Genomic DNA, 15,995 nt, shown 5'->3' with positions numbered 1-15,995 from the left:
GGGTGTGTCCATGGTGTGACCATAGTTGCCGGAATGAAAAAGTCTTCAGTTTGCTGTGCTGAGAGGAGTTGAACAGTCTTATGGCCTGAGGAACAAAAGATTTTCGAAGTCTGTCTGTGGAGCAGGACTGGGACAGCAATCTGCCCCTGAATGAGCTGCCTGGTGATGGTGCTGTGCAAAGGGTGAACATTGTCCATTATGTTCAGCAGCTTGCTGAGGGCTCTCCTCTCTGCCAGTGGTGTTAAGGACTCCAGCTCTAATCCCAGCACAGAACCAGCTTTCCTCACCAGCCTGTCCAGTCGTCCAGCATCCCTCTTGCTGATGCTGCCTCCCCAACACACTACAGCGTAGAAGAGGACGCTGGTTACCACAGACTGGTAGAACATCAGCAGGAGTTTCCGGCAGATGTTGAAAGACCCGGGCCTTCTGTTGACTGACCAGTCCAGCCTATCATCCAGGTGCACACCAAGGTATCTGTAGGATTTGACCACCTCGACATTGACCCCCTCGATGGAGATTGGCTGCTGAGCAGAGGGCCTGGATCTCCTGAAGTCTATGCACATCTCCTTGGTTTTGGAGATGTTCAGCTGCAGATGGTTCGTCTTGCACCACACCACAAATTCCTCAACCAGGGTTCTGTACTCCCTCTCATCACTATTACGCACACACCCCACAATTGCAGGGTCGTCAAAGAACTTCTGCATGTGGCAGGACTCTGAGTGCTATATGAAGTCTGATGTGTACAGTGTGAACAGGACTGGAGAGAGAACAGTCCCCTGTGGTGCTCCTGTGCTGCTGATCACTGTAACAGAGCAGCAGTCCCTGATCCTGACATGTTGAGGTCTCTCAGTAAGGTAGTCAGTGATCCAGGTGACCAGGTGCATATCCACCTCCATCTTCATCAGCTTGTCTCTCAGTAGTAGGGGCTGGATGGTGTTAAAGGCACTGGAGAAGTCAAAGAACATGACCTTCACAGCACCTCCCCCCTTGTCCAGATGACAGTGAATGCAAACTGCAGTGGGTCCTCAGCAATGTGGACCTGAGGTCCAAACTGCTTTCCTGGTGTGAAGTCTCCTCATAGATAGTGTTGTTGGTGGTGATGATGAAGATGGTGGAGGTGAGGGTGATGGTGGTGATGATGAAGATGAGGGGGATGGTGGTGATGATGAAGTAAGAGAGACATTACAGAAATTGTAATGAGACATTATTCAAGAGCTTAAGCAAATAGAAATGATTTAAAGATTTAAAGATTGAGAGCATGTCTGAGTCCCGTATATTAATAGGGAGGTTATTTCAAAGTTGGGGAGCTTTATAAAAGAAAGCATATTTTTTATCTAATACACAGGACTAATAACAGGCCAGCATCTTGGAAGCAGAGTGTACGTGGTGGGTACGTGGTAAGGCATATGAAGTATGATAGCGATCTCTCAGATAAGATCTGAACTAGCTGAGGGCAGATCCTTTAATTAATAATAAGATTTTCTAGCCTATCGAGCAGAATAGCATGATCTACAGTGTATCACAAAAGTGAGTACACCCTTTACATTTCTGCAGATATATAATTATATCTTTTCATGGGAACAACACTGACAAAATGAAACAATGAAAAGAAGTCTGTGTGCAGCTTATATAACAGTGTCAATTTGTTCTTCCATAAAAAAAAAAAAAAACTCAATATACAGCCATTAATGTCTAAACCACCGGAAACGTTCTTGAAGTGTCAATATTTTATTTTCCAGAACTGCCTTAACTCTCCTGGGCATGAAGTTTACCAGAGCTTTACAGGTTGCCACTGGAATGCTTTTCCACTCGCCCATGATGACATCACAGAGCTGGCAGATATTCAAGACTTTCACTTGAGGATGCCCCAAAGATGTTCTTTTGGGTTTAGGTCTGGAGACATCATTGGCCAGTCCATCACCTTTACCCTCAGCCTCTTCAGTAAAGCAGTGGTCATCTTAGAGGGGTGTTTGGGGTCATTATCACGCTGGAACACTACCCTGTGACCCAGTTTTCAGAGAGAGGGGGATCATGCTCTGCTTCAGTATTTCACAGTACATAATGGAGTTCATGTGTTCCTCAATTAAATATAACTCCCCAAAACTTGCTGCACTTATGCAGCCCCAGACCATGGCATTTCCACCAGTATGCTTTACTCTTCTCCTGATTGCTGCCACACATGCTTGAGACCATCTGAACCAAACAAATTAATCTTGGTCTCATCAGACCATAGGACACGGCTCCAGTAATCCATGTCCTTTGTTGACATGTCTTCAGCAAACTGTTTGTGGATTTCTTGTGTACAGACTTCAGAAAAGGCGACGTTTTGGGGTGACAGCCATTCAGACCAATTTGATGTAGTATGCAGTGTACGGTGTGAGTACTGAAGGGCTGACCCTCCACCTCTTCAATCTCTGCAGCAATGCTGACAGCACTCCTGTGCCTGTCTTTCAAAGACAGCATTTGGACATGGCACTGAGTGCTTGCACTCAGCTTCTTTGGATGACCAATGCAAGGTCTGTTCTGAGTGGACCCTGCTCTTTTTGCCATGAGGTGCAATGGTGGAACTTTCAGCGACCATTATGAGAGAGTGTGAGGGCTGTACTACAACGTTGAACACACCTGCTCCCTGTTGTGCACACCTGAGACCTAGTAACATTAATGAGTCACATGACATTTTGGACTGAAAATGACAAGCAGTGCTGAATTTGGACATTTAGGGGTGTACTTACTTTTGTTGCCAGTGGTTTAGACATTAATATGTATTGAGTTATTTTGAGGGAAGAATAAATTTACCCTGTTATATAAGCTGCACACATACTACTTCTCATTGTGTCAAAGTGTCATTTTGTCAGTGTTGTCCCATTAAAATGTTATGGAAGGCAGGACTAAGATCCAGCAGTACAAGGATGACTATTTTGATGAGCTAATAACTGGGCTGAAATGCTCTAGGCATGCCTTAGAGCTGGAACAGCGTTTATCAATAGCTGGTTTGGGAATGACACTGAATTTTTTTGTCTAATGTTATTATTTTCATCATCACAGAACTTCATGAAATCACTACTATATCACTACTATATGTTGGCAGGGATAAAGGAGCTAGTTTGTTTTGGATTGCCTCAATACTAAGTCTAATGCATAACTACATTGGTGAGTAGAGCCAATAATATTTAGTTTGAAGCCTTAAGCATCTATAACTAATTTAAACGCAACTTTCAGTGGATCCTGATTCTGGATATTAAAGTCTCCTATAATTACGACCTTATCAGAAAGAAGAGTTATTGCTGCTTTAAAGTCAGTAAATTCACTAATAAAATCTGAGTATGGTACAGGAGTATCCAGAAATAATAAATTGTGGCTACACCACCACCACGACCTGCGTGGGTAACTTAATTAGTTAAAACCTCGGGAAGTAGCCTCAGTTAAAATGATGAATTTGTCAGGTTTAACCCAGGTTTCACACAGACATAGTGCAGTAATAATATCATTAACAATAACTGATTTAGGTGCTAGCGATCTTATATTTAATAGCCCTAGTTTAATACGGATGTTGCTTGTACTCTGAGAGACAGATGTGTTGTAATAAGATTATTAAAACAGATTTTCCGACCTTTTCGATTTCAAGCTACACGGGGGGACAGACACAGTCTCAATCCTAGACAGTTTAATTGCACTGTTATAAAAAAGCATGTAAATGTTAAACATGTTACGTATAAACAGGAAAGTGGCAAAATAAATAATTAAAACAATATATACTTAATGATACCACATTACCACACAGTACACAAACATATTAGATGTTTTATAATGATATCTTTTATCATTCCTAAAAGAATAATTCTAATTCAAAGTCCTATAAAACACTGGCTTATCCTGCTTACAGATCATTGTCACCTGCCGAGAATGACTGCAAGTTTAAAAAACAGTACAAACTATGTGATGAAACTTGGTTGTACTTTCTACAATATATTAAGAACTACTCCATCTTTTTCCACATCATACTACATTTGGAATAACTTTCTAGTTTATTTCTTATGTTTATAACTAGGCATTTTCCTTATTACAGCTTATAATTATAAGCCCCATATATATTTTGTAGTGTTGGTCTTTGTCAATCCTGTCTGTGAAATGTTTGTCTATGTCTGTTTATGTCTATGTGTGTCTTATCAATGTCTGATAACCTTAGCTTTATGTAATCCATTATATGTAGCTTTAGTTTTGAAAATTTGGGTGGTAGGAGGGAAGTAATGGGGACCTACTTGGATCTTTTTTTTTGCTATAAATGGAAACATGATAATAAGATAGGGAAAAAAATATATAAATGGACAAAATGTGTAAATAAAAAAGTTATGGTCCCCATAAGGGGGGATGGTTGTAAAGCAAATGGATAGTGGCCCAGGACTAGGTCGGCTTGCAAGCAGTGCTCATAAGTGTGCAGAAGTGCTCCTTTAGGACCATGATGCACCATGCGGACGTGTCTTTTCTACCCACAAATGGAGGACAACGTTGCCAGGGTTCCCGCAGTGCCACCAGGCAACATCCAGGACCTGAGCTCCTGGAAAACATGACACTGCCGTGTTAGCCCTTGCGTTAGACACCTTTAAATGTCTAACAATGGAACAATAGGCAAATACAATCTGCTTAAACTAATAATACACAAATTTAGGGGATTTAGGGGCGTGTCCTGTGTCTTTGGTATCGTGAGGACGCCTTGCGCATCTCCAACAGTGCAAAGAGCGTGTACTAATTCTCTTAATTATTCATGGGTGTGTTTTGGGTGTAACGTGAAATAAACCAATCAGTGTGTCAGTATCCATCCCCTTTAAGACACAGCTGCGCGCTGACTTCTGTTCATTCCTATCTTAAGAGTGCATAGGAAACTGACTGTGCCATCTGTGAAGATAAACCAGCAGCTTAGGGAAGAGTAATGATATTTTATTCTCTATTCTGTTTATTTTTTATGTAAAAACTGGGTTTGCAACACTGAATATTAAACAAGCAATAAACCACTATTTACACTGGAGGGGGACCCTTATTTACAATGCCACTGAGCATTTACAGCTTGAAAGGGCAAAAAAATAATAATAAATGATATAAAAACTGACATTTACTACAGGCAAATAAAATATATAAATATATACATTTAAAAAGTAAAGAATTTATGTCTTATGAAGAAAAAATAATAGTATTGAAAGGAAAGTTTTTAAAAATAATTTGATCAATAAAATGATAAAAAATATATATATATAAAAAACATAAACTCATAAACAAAGTAATATAAAACAATCACAGGCTTTTTGAGTGCGCAGAATAATAAACGTTTCAGTTTCTGTTTCTAATCATTAAAACAGCTCACCAAAACTTAAACCTATCCTTTATATTTGACAGTATTTGATTAACTTTACAGGTCCTTACTCATCTTTATTTAACTGAACTGAGTTTTATATTATTTATAGCCTCACTCATTTCAGCTCCGCGCTGCGAAAGAGAGAGAGGCACAGCGCATTTTGGCTGATTTTTTTTTTATAATTAAATATATACTGAGGCTATACTAAGTTTATACCATGGATTTTGCTTCAATTGATCCAACGTTATTTATTTCAACGTTTTAAAAAAAAAATAAGCATCTGTTTGAGTGAGAATAAGCATCTGAGGTGTGAAGGTGGTAAAGTAGTGATTGAGTGTGGTATAGTGCGTGGGAAGCGCAGTGCTAGTGGTGTTCGTGATCCAGTTCTGGCTGACTGTTGATTTTAGTAACCACACAACTCTTTCTCCTCCGCCAGGATAGAAACATCAATGTCTGATAACCTTAGCTTTATGTAATCCACCGTATGTAGATTTAGTTTTGGAAATTTGGGTGGTGGGAGGGAAGTAATGGGGACCTACTTGGATCTTTTTTTGCTATAAATGGAAATATGATAATAAGCTCTTTACACAGATTCTCGATTGGATTCAGGTCTGGACTTGGCCATTTTAACACCTGGATACATTTATTTGTGAACCACTCCATTGTAGATTTAGCCTTATGTTTTGGATCATTGTCTTGTTGGAAGATAAATCTCCGTCCCAGTCTCAGGTCTTTTGCAGACTCCCAACAGATTTTCTTCCAGAATGGTCCTGTATTTGGCTCCATCCATCTTCCCAACCATTTTAACCATCTTCCCTGTCCCTGCTGAAGAAGAGCAGGCCCAAACCATGATGCTGCCACCACCATGTTCGACAGTGGGAATGGTGTTTTCAGATTGATGAGCTGTGCTGCTTTAAGCCAAACATTTTGGCCAAAAAATTTACCTTTGATATCGTCTGACCAAGAGCACTTTCTTCCACATGTTTGGTGTGTCTCCCAGGTGGCTTGTGGCAAATTTTAAACGAGACATTTTATGGATATCTTTGAGAAATGGCTTTCTTCTTGCCACTCTTCCATAAAGGCCAGATTTGTGCAGTGTACGACTGAGAGTCTCCCACCTCAGCTGTAGATCTCTGCAGTTTATCCAGAGTGATCATGGGCCTCTTGGCTGCATCTCTGATCAGTCTTTGATCAGTCTTTGAGCTGAGAGTTTAAAGGGACGGCGGGGTCTTGTTAGAATTGCAGTGCTCTGATACTCCTTCCATTTCAATATGATCGCTTTCACAGAGCTTCTTGAGATGTTTAAAGCTTGGGAAATCTTTTTGTATCCAAATCTGGCTTTAAACTTCTCCACAGCAGTATCTTGGACCTGTCTGGTGTGTTCCTTGGTCTTCATGATGCTCTCTGCTCCTTAAACAGAACTCTGCACATGATTAAACACAGGTGTATTCTATTCATCATCATCAGCCATTTAGGTCAACATTGAATCATTCAGAGATCCTCACTAAACTTCTGAAGTGAGCACTGAAAGTAAAGGGGGCAAATAATATTGCAACACTTGGACCAATTAACTACAGGAAGCCTTCAGCCTTTTTGCACAGATGACTTTTTTTCATGGCAATTGTATCTAAAGTATTCTGTTTTTTTTTTATTTAATAACATGATTGTGATTTTTACAATCGTCAATAATTACTTTAATCATCCTCTTAATTATCCACCAATTAACCATTATCTCTATGTATTTATGTAAGGACATTTTTTGACTAAAGCTAGACTAAATGCTAGAACCAGTTGTGACCTCTTATAGAACTAGAAATTCTACAGATTGTGACTCTAGCACTGAAGCACTACAGACACTGACAGGTTTATGTAATTTGTTTAAACAGAGAGTGAATTTCGCTACACCAGATGGAAGAAAGCTGTCCAAAAAGCTATGAACTGGGAGACAATGGAGCCAGTGCCCAATGAGAATGGTAAAACATACACACACTCAAAGTAGGGTGTGGCTCAGTACAGCCCAGCTGAAAAGATATGATATACATATACTGCCAAAAGTTTTTGTTCACCCATCAAAATCATTGATCTCTGCTTCCAATCACTTTTGTGGCCATGGGTGTGTAAAAGCAAGCACTAAGCATGCAGACTGCTTCTACAAACATTAGTGAAAGAATGGGTTGTTCTCAGAAGCTCAGTGAATTACATAGTGCTACCGTAAAAGGATGCTGCACCTGTCATCCAGTCCAGTCGTGAAATTTCATCACAGCTAAATGACTTGTAATGGATTTTCAGAACCGAGCATTACCAAGACTCCATCCTTCACATCACCAAACACAAACAAATACTTTTGGAAATTTAGTGTAATTTTCCTCTATTATTTGTATCAATCACAGAATGTTTAGATGTTACTCGATTCATAGTTGATTTCCAGGTAAAATTTTAGTAGACTTTTAGTAAACTTCAAAAGTTTTTAGCAGTAAAAAACTCCAGAAACATTATTAGGTTATCTTATTTACTAAAACTGGCACCATTAGAGGGTTTTCCATCCACTGACATTTTGTTCATTTTGAAAATGTGCTTAAATACCTAAATGGAAAAAGGTTCACTTTTGCTAGGACTAGGTGGAAAATTATAATATTGCTAAAACCAAAATCTATGTTTTTCCAATAAATGATGATGTATGAAATCTCAAATCAGTAATTGCAGAGTATTATGTTACATATAAAAATATAATTAAAATAGGTACTGTTAGATCTAAGTATTATTGAATAGTCGACCCAATAGAGTACAGGCTGTGAACATGAAGAAATGAGATTTGTTAGACAGTGTCACTGTGGCGAGCTGACACACTCAGTCCGAAGCAACAGCTGCTCATCCAAAAGTGCCTGCAACACAACTTACATAAACCCTATACCCAACTTGTGGAGGGAGGCTTGAGATGTGTGTGGATATGTATATGAATATGAAACCGATTCTGGCGAGAGCAAAAACTGGATCGAATTTTGCTTGTTCGGCGTCTGCTCCCAGTCATGGTAGCCTACCTAAACTATTGTTTATTTGCATAACTGTAGTGAATGGAAGCCAGCATAATTAGCATTTTTTTGCTTTAATTGTGGAATTACGCATGAGTTTTCGGAATATTTAGATGGAAACCCCTCTATTGTGTCCAGACAATTGGTTTCACTGTTACAATGGCCCTAGATTTACTGCAAAGGCATTATCTTTCTTACAGCTCCCTTTGCTATAACAATTACTTAAAGCAGAAGTGGGCTATTTAAACCATGAAACCATTTTTTAGGATAACATAACTAGATGATCCATTAAGTACTGCGGCTGAAGAAGATAAAGGGATGTCAGGAGATAGTATTTAATGTTTCCACAGTCATATTATTATACTATTTCATAGAACCCGGTCAGTTAATCCAAATTTTCTTTTGGGCTGTGATGATCGTGTTTGTAATATTTGATGATGCATCTTTACACATTTAGAGCATCAAGGCCTTGAAGGCAAAACTGTACTCATGTATCTCTCTGTACTCATGTCTATCTCTGTTCACATTCAGTGCTTGTTAAACCCCCTGTTTCAAAAGAGTCTTCAGATCACAAATAATTTGCTTTGTTTGAAGTTTAGTTCTACTGTAAATGTTAATGTATATGATGAAATTGTAACCTTATAAAACTCAAGTAACAAGCAGTTGAACAGGTTTCAATAAACACAAACTTTGAATCTATCTAAGTTGCATTAAATCAGTTATTTTGGAAAAGCATTGCACAAACCACCACATATAATGTGTTTTAGGTCTAAAAACTAATTTCTGATGGAAACGTGTGTTTACAGTTCAAAACAACACTTGAAGCAGTTTATTGCTCTAAGGACTGAGAAAGTGTCTCATGAATATGCACAAAATTATTCTTTTAGCCTGAAACATTTAAAAACAGATTTTATTACATTCAACACACAAATGAACCCAAACACTTCAGAAATGTTCATTACAGAATGTTAGTGCATTTTACAGTTATAATGTGTTTTAGGTCTTAAAAACTAATTTCTGATTGAAATAGTTTTTTTTTTTTACCTCAAAACAACACTTGAAGCAGTTTATCGCTTTAAGAAATAAGAGCTCAAAACTATGTGCAAAACACTTTTCTCAGCTTAAACAGCCTAAAAACAGACTTTAGTACATTTATCACACAAATAAACCCAAACACTTAAGAAAAATAAAAGGATGTTTGAGCAGTTTATCACTCTAAGGGAGAGGAGCTTAAAACTATGCACAAAATGCTTCTCAGGCCTAGGGGTAACCTGGGGCATGGTCCAAACATCCGTGTCTCTTAAAAGCAAGAGAGACAGACACAGGAGTTAACCTGGCATTCTCTACTTATACAAAAATATAAAATAGCAATTTAATTTTCAAAACCAACTTAACATGCACAGAATTAAACCCAAAACAAAAAATAGACATTGAAATCCAAAGGTAAATCCCAAAGCAACTACCAATAAAGTTAAACAATCATACAGAAAATAAAGTATAAGGCAAATAAATAAATAAAGCGAATTTCAATAAATGTATTAACCCTATGAATCAATGAAGGAATAAGAAAAATCCTATTAAATATGTCATTAATATTAATAGCAATAATAATCAATAGTAGCAATAATACCAATTATAATAATAATAATAACAATAAAAATACAAATAATAATAATAATAATAATAATAATAATAATAATAATAATAATAATAATAATAATAATAATAAGCACAACCTTAATTAAATAAACTTAATGAAATCAAATAAACAAACCCAAAACTCAAGGATAACCATAATCAAAAATAAATATTTGCTCTTAAAAAACAAAAAGCATAAAAAAAACATTTCTGGCTCAGGCTGGTCAACTCTGTTATTGTTTACCTGTTTAACTACTTAACAGGCTAGCATTTTTGACATTACACCACTAAATATTTAGGATTACTATTCAAGAATTACATAAGCTATCATGTTCGATGAGGAACATTACTGAAAAGCATTATTGTAATTGTAATAGAAAATCTAAAAAAATATTTAAGCAAATATGCTAATGTTAAAATATATTGAATACAATTATAAAATTGGCTCTTTCCTGAACTTCATTTTAAAATCTATATTTTCCTGAATACAAATTAAACAGTCCATGTCCTTGAAACCTTTAGTTTAGTTTATTTATGTTTGTCTGGTTTTTAAGTTTCAAACTTGCAGAATTTGGGTTGATTCCTGTTACTGATCTGGAATTATTAAGTGGAGAAGAGAGAACAGGCAGCTTCTCCAAGTGTCCTGAAGAAGATTTCAAAGCCCTCAAACTTTTCAAAATGTAAGTTATAAGTTATTTTACTGCAGAGAAAAGGGTGTTTGTATCACCTACACCAGTAGTCCGTAAACGGGACAAGGCATTTAATGGGTTAAACCATTAACATGGTTAACATTTAACAGTTAACATTTTGTATCATTTTGTACAATTTCTGCCTATCAACTTAGGCATGTCTAAAACCAGAATCAGTGCTGCCGACTTCTTTTCATTTGACTGTTTTTAGATACATGTGTATATTTGAAATAATTTACTAGAATGGTTTGAAAAATTTAGTGATGTGGTCTTAAAGTTGGCAAAACTGAGCTGAATTTCTTAAAATATATGTTTCAAAATTGTGTAAAGAAATTTTAGCCATTATCACAAAAATAAATCACTTTTAGGATATTTAGGATTGTAGTCACCCTAGCCAGCCAGTAGGTGGCAGCACCACCAGTAATGCACAATGCAAGCAACACCTGCCTTTCTGATATTTTTCTTGGCCTGCCACTTCTGGGCTTAACAAGAACTGTCCCTGTGGTCTTCCATTTCCTTACTGTGTTCCTCACAGTGGAAACTGACAGGTTAAATCTCTGAGAGAACCTTTTGTATCCTTCCCCTGAACAACTATGTTGGAAAATCTTTGTTTTTAGATCATTTGAGAGTTGTTTTGATGAGCCCATGATGCCACTCTTCAGAGGAGATTCAAATATATATGTATATGTACGTATATATATATATATATTGTGGCGTGAGGAGGCGGGGGAACCGGGGGTCCGTCCCACGCAGGAACGCTCAGCCATGCCTGTCTCAGCTGGTCTGCATCAGGACTGATTAAACAGCCAGCTGGGACAGGCCTATAAACTGAGCCTCAGCCCTCACTCAGGGAGGGTTTTCATTAGGGAGCTGGGAGCTGAGGCAGCACGGACCTTTAAATATGACTAGAAAAGTTATCTTCAAACTCTTTGGCACGTTTTTCTGCGCTACAAATGCGCACTCTCTCTGCTTTTAGACTCTTTGGCCCATTTTTATGCGCTAGAAATGCACACTCTCTCCGCTTTTAGACCCTCTGGCCCGTTTTTCTGCGCTAGAAATGCGCACTCGCTCCGCTTTTAGACTCTTTGGCCTCTTTTTCTGAGCTAGAAATGTGCACCCTCTCTGCTTTTAGACTTTTTTGCCCCGTTTTTCTGCGCTAGAAATGCTCACTCTCTCTGCTTTTAGACTCTTTGCCCCATTTTTCTGCGCACCCTCTCCTCTTTTAGACTCTTTGGCCCGGTTCTGACACCTAGCGTTCAAAATTTGAATCTCACATTATAAAAACAGCCGGCCAACTTTTATTCTATTTCTAAAATACCGTAGTACCGTAGTTTGGACACCTCTGGCCTAAACCAAATAGGGGGGGCGCTGTAGAGTCATCTAGCTCCATATTAGAAAAACAATTACATTTCTCGAAATCATTTAAAGGCATTATTGGGTCTGCTAACTTTGAAGAGGCTACAAGCTTTTTATAAATGTCATAAAATAGGTGGCGCTAGAGAGCTGATGAGTTGTGAATATAAAAATTCCAATTTTACATCAAAGTACAGCCTATGCCCAATAGGCCTGTGAAGTTTTATGAGTTTTCGAACATCATAACCACCCCAAAACACCACGGGAAAGTTTTTATTTTGCGACTTCCTGCCAAAATGGCAGACTTCCTGTTAGGTGGAGTCAAATAAAGCCAAGTGATTCTTGTTTTGCATGAGGAGATCAAGCGTACCAAAGTTGGTGCATATTGGACAAACTTTATCCCAGCCAATGCTGACGTTCAGGGGCGCTATAGAGCCCAAACCCGTGAACCATGGAATTTTTAATTTTTCGCCAGCTTTGAGGCCTGTGCCAAAATGCCTGAGTGTTTGAGTATCGGAAAGGCCTCAAAAATGGACACGAAATTTAAAAATAAAAATGATAACGAGTTGTCCCCCTGTCACAGGGGGACGTAGGGCCCTCACACAACAGCACAAATTATACCGGGCAAATATGTGTATATGTATATATGAAATTTCTATTTCAGATCAAAGGAAAGCATAAGTCAAGCAGCCCTGTAAAGTTTTGTGAGTTTTAATCTATTGTAACCTCCTCAAACACCTACCAACACCAAGATATATTCACTTTCTGTTTTGATGTGGCATCTCAAAAATTCAACTGTCTGACATTTAGTCCTCTTTTGAGATCTTGACTATTCCTTCACAATTTATCATCAGATATGTACATTTTTTTTACCAAATACCAAGAGAATTCAACAAATGTTCTAGGAGTAGTTTGACAGTATGCACAAAAAATTTGTGTAAAATGCAGATATTTCAAAATGGCCGACTTCCTGTTGGGCGGAGTCAGTCCTACCAATACTAAAATGTGTCTAATGATGTCTCTAGTGAATCAATTGCTTGCCATTACATCACCGTTTTAGCGATCAACTATTGCTTTGGCAATTTTCATCAAATATGTCTGATGTTCATCCACAGCTAATTTAGAGGTAATCTGACAAAGACTTTAGGAGCAGTTTAAATGAGTTTGTGAAAAATTTGTAAAAATATTAAGAATTCCAAAATGGCTGACTTCCTGTTGGGTGGAACTAATACAAGCCAATTGAAAATGTGTGCAGAGTCACATTATCTATATTCCTACCAAAATTTGAGAAGATTGTCCTGAGTTTTCATCCATTTTAACCTCCTTAAACACCTACTAACACCAGAATGTATTGACTTCCTATTTTAATTGGGTATCTCAAGCAATTCAACTGTCCTCCATTTCGTCCTTGTTTAAGATATCGACTATTCCTTCGCAATTTATCATCAAGGATGGTAGTAGTTTATTGCTGACAAATATCAAAAGTATTTAACAAATTCCCTAGGAGGAGTTTGACAAAGTATGCAAAAAATGTGTGTAAAATGCACATATTTCAAAATGGCCGACTTCCTGTTGGGCGGAGTCAATCATACCAATCCTGAAAACATGTGTAATGATGTCTTTTATGTTTTTGTAAAGTTTCATTTACAAACACCTGTGTTCTGACCGTGCTAGTGTTTCTATTTGGGCTAGTGTTGCGTCTCCATTAAATTAATTGCCCGCCATTATGTCAGCTATCATGTTTTAGCTATCGACTATTCCAATGCAATTTAGCACCATGTATGTCTGGAAACTATCCAAACCCAATTTTGAGGTAATCTGACGAAGACTCTAGGAGAAGTTCGAATGAGTATGTGAAAAATGTGTAAAAATTTCACAAATTCCAATATGGCTGACTTCCTGTTGGGGGGAGCTAAAGCATGCCAAATGCAAATATGTGCGGGTTTATATTAGCTATGCTTCTACCAAATATCGAGAATATCCGATAATTTTTGAGAAGGCCACAGCTAATTAATTAGCAAAAAAATATAGGGGGCTCTGTAGAGTTGTTCAGCTACACTGGAGCTGGGAGCTGAGGCCGCACGGACCTTTAAAGACTAGAAAAGTTATCTTCAAACTCTTTGGCCCGTTTTTCTGCGCTACAAATGTGCACTCTCTCCGCTTTTAGACTCTTTGGCCCGTTTTTCTGCGCTAGAAATGTGCACTCTCTCCGCTTTTAGACTCTTTGGCCTCTTTTTCTGCGCTAGAAATGCGCCCCCTTTCCGCTTTTAGACTCTTTTGCCCCGTTTTTCTGCGCTAGAAATGCTCGTTTTTCTGCGCACCCTCTCCGCTTTTAGACTCTTTGGCCCGGTTCTGACACCTAGCGTTCAATCTGCCAATTTTCAAGAGACTGGGAGGTTTTTATAAATGTGATATAAAATAGGTGGCGTTAGAGAGCTGATGAAACACAAATATCTGAAATTCCAATTTAAGGTCAAAGTATGGCCTAAGCCAAATAGGCCTGTGAAGTTTTAGGAGTTTTCAAACATCTTGACCCTTCTGAAACCCAGCGGGAACTTTTTATTTTACGCCTTCCTGTCAAAATGGCTGACTTCCTATTGGGCAGAGCCAAATAAAACCAAGTGATCCTTGTTCTTTATGAGGAGGTCAATGAGCGTACCAAAGTTGGTGCATATTAGACAAACTTCATCCCGGCCACTGCTGATGTTTGGGGGCGCTATAGAGCTCCTGAACCACGCCCAAGTCCATGCTCTATGAAACTTTTACTTTTTCTTAGGCCCAGAAGTGGCAGGCCAAGAAAGATATCAGAAAGGCAGAGAAGAAGAATGGTGAGAACAGTCAAGGACAATCCACAGACCACCTCCAAAGAGCTGCAGCATCATCTTGCTGCAGATGGTGTCACTGTGCATCGGTCAACAATACAGCGCACTTTGCACAAGGAGAAGCTGTATGGGAGAGTGATGGGAAAGAAGCCATTTCTGCAAGCACGCCACAAACTGTTTGTGGCGTGCTTGCAGAAATGACTTCTTTCCCATCACTATGTTGAACAATCTTTGTTTTTAGATCATTTGAGAGTTGTTTTCATGAGCCCATGATGCCACTCTTCAGAGGAGATTCAACTAGGAGAACAACTTGCAACTGGCCACCTTAAATACCTTTTCTCATGATTGGATACACCTGGCTATGAAGCTCAATGAGGTTACCAAACCAATTTTGTGCTTCAGTAAGTCACTAAAAAGTAGTTAGGAGTATTCAAATTAATAAAATGATAAGGGTGACCATACTTTTGCACCGGTCAAATTTTGGTTTAATGCATATTGCACATTTTCTGTTTGTACAATAAACCTCATTTTAATTCTGAAATATTACTGTGTCCATCAGTTATTAGATATATCAAACTGAAATGGCTTTTGCAAACACCCAAATATTTAGAACTAAAAATGATTAAGATTAATAGGGGTGCCCAAACTTTTTCATGTGACTGTATATACACACACCCTTACCTAAATAACCATTTAGCTCTTATATTGTAAATATACTGACTGCTGTTTGTAAAATTTGTGTTTAGATTAGTTTGTGTGTTAATAAATGCCCATTTATTTTCACCAAGTTGTCTGTGTTGATTTCATGAATGCTGGTTGCTTCCAATAACTATATAAAAGAATTCACATTTATTAAAACCTTCAGAATCTTATAAAGTCAGCAGTATCAGAATTTTAATAATTGATTAAAGTCCTGATATTGTGGCTTATTTATTATTAACTTTATAAAAAAAACAATTGTAGTTTTAATATTAATTAAACCACAATATTTATAAGGTGCAAGTAATTTTATGAGACTGATTACTTAAGCTTTATACCACCAGCACCTACAGGATGATAAAATATTAAGATATTAATATATATATATATATATTTTTATATAGATATATTATATTTA

The 15,995-nt window shown here is 37.8% G+C and overlaps 1 protein-coding gene across 2 annotated transcripts in view; it reads left to right on the top strand.

The window, feature by feature from the left end:
* LOC103044907 (glycerol kinase) overlaps window positions 1-9,075 on the top strand; it is a 364,431-nt gene extending 355,356 nt beyond the window's left edge. For both annotated transcript variants that reach the window (XM_049485389.1, XM_049485390.1), the window contains exon 18: window positions 7,234-9,075. In XM_049485389.1, coding sequence (XP_049341346.1) covers window positions 7,234-7,346 — 113 coding nt within the window. In that variant the 3' untranslated portion in view covers window positions 7,347-9,075. The remainder of the gene's footprint in view (window positions 1-7,233) is intronic.
* Window positions 9,076-15,995: the final 6,920 nt, after the last annotated feature.

This window comes from Astyanax mexicanus, chromosome 11 (assembly GCF_023375975.1).
Source record: "Astyanax mexicanus isolate ESR-SI-001 chromosome 11, AstMex3_surface, whole genome shotgun sequence".
Taxonomy (NCBI): domain Eukaryota; kingdom Metazoa; phylum Chordata; class Actinopteri; order Characiformes; family Acestrorhamphidae; genus Astyanax; species Astyanax mexicanus.
This window is presented reverse-complemented; position numbering and strand designations above follow the sequence as displayed.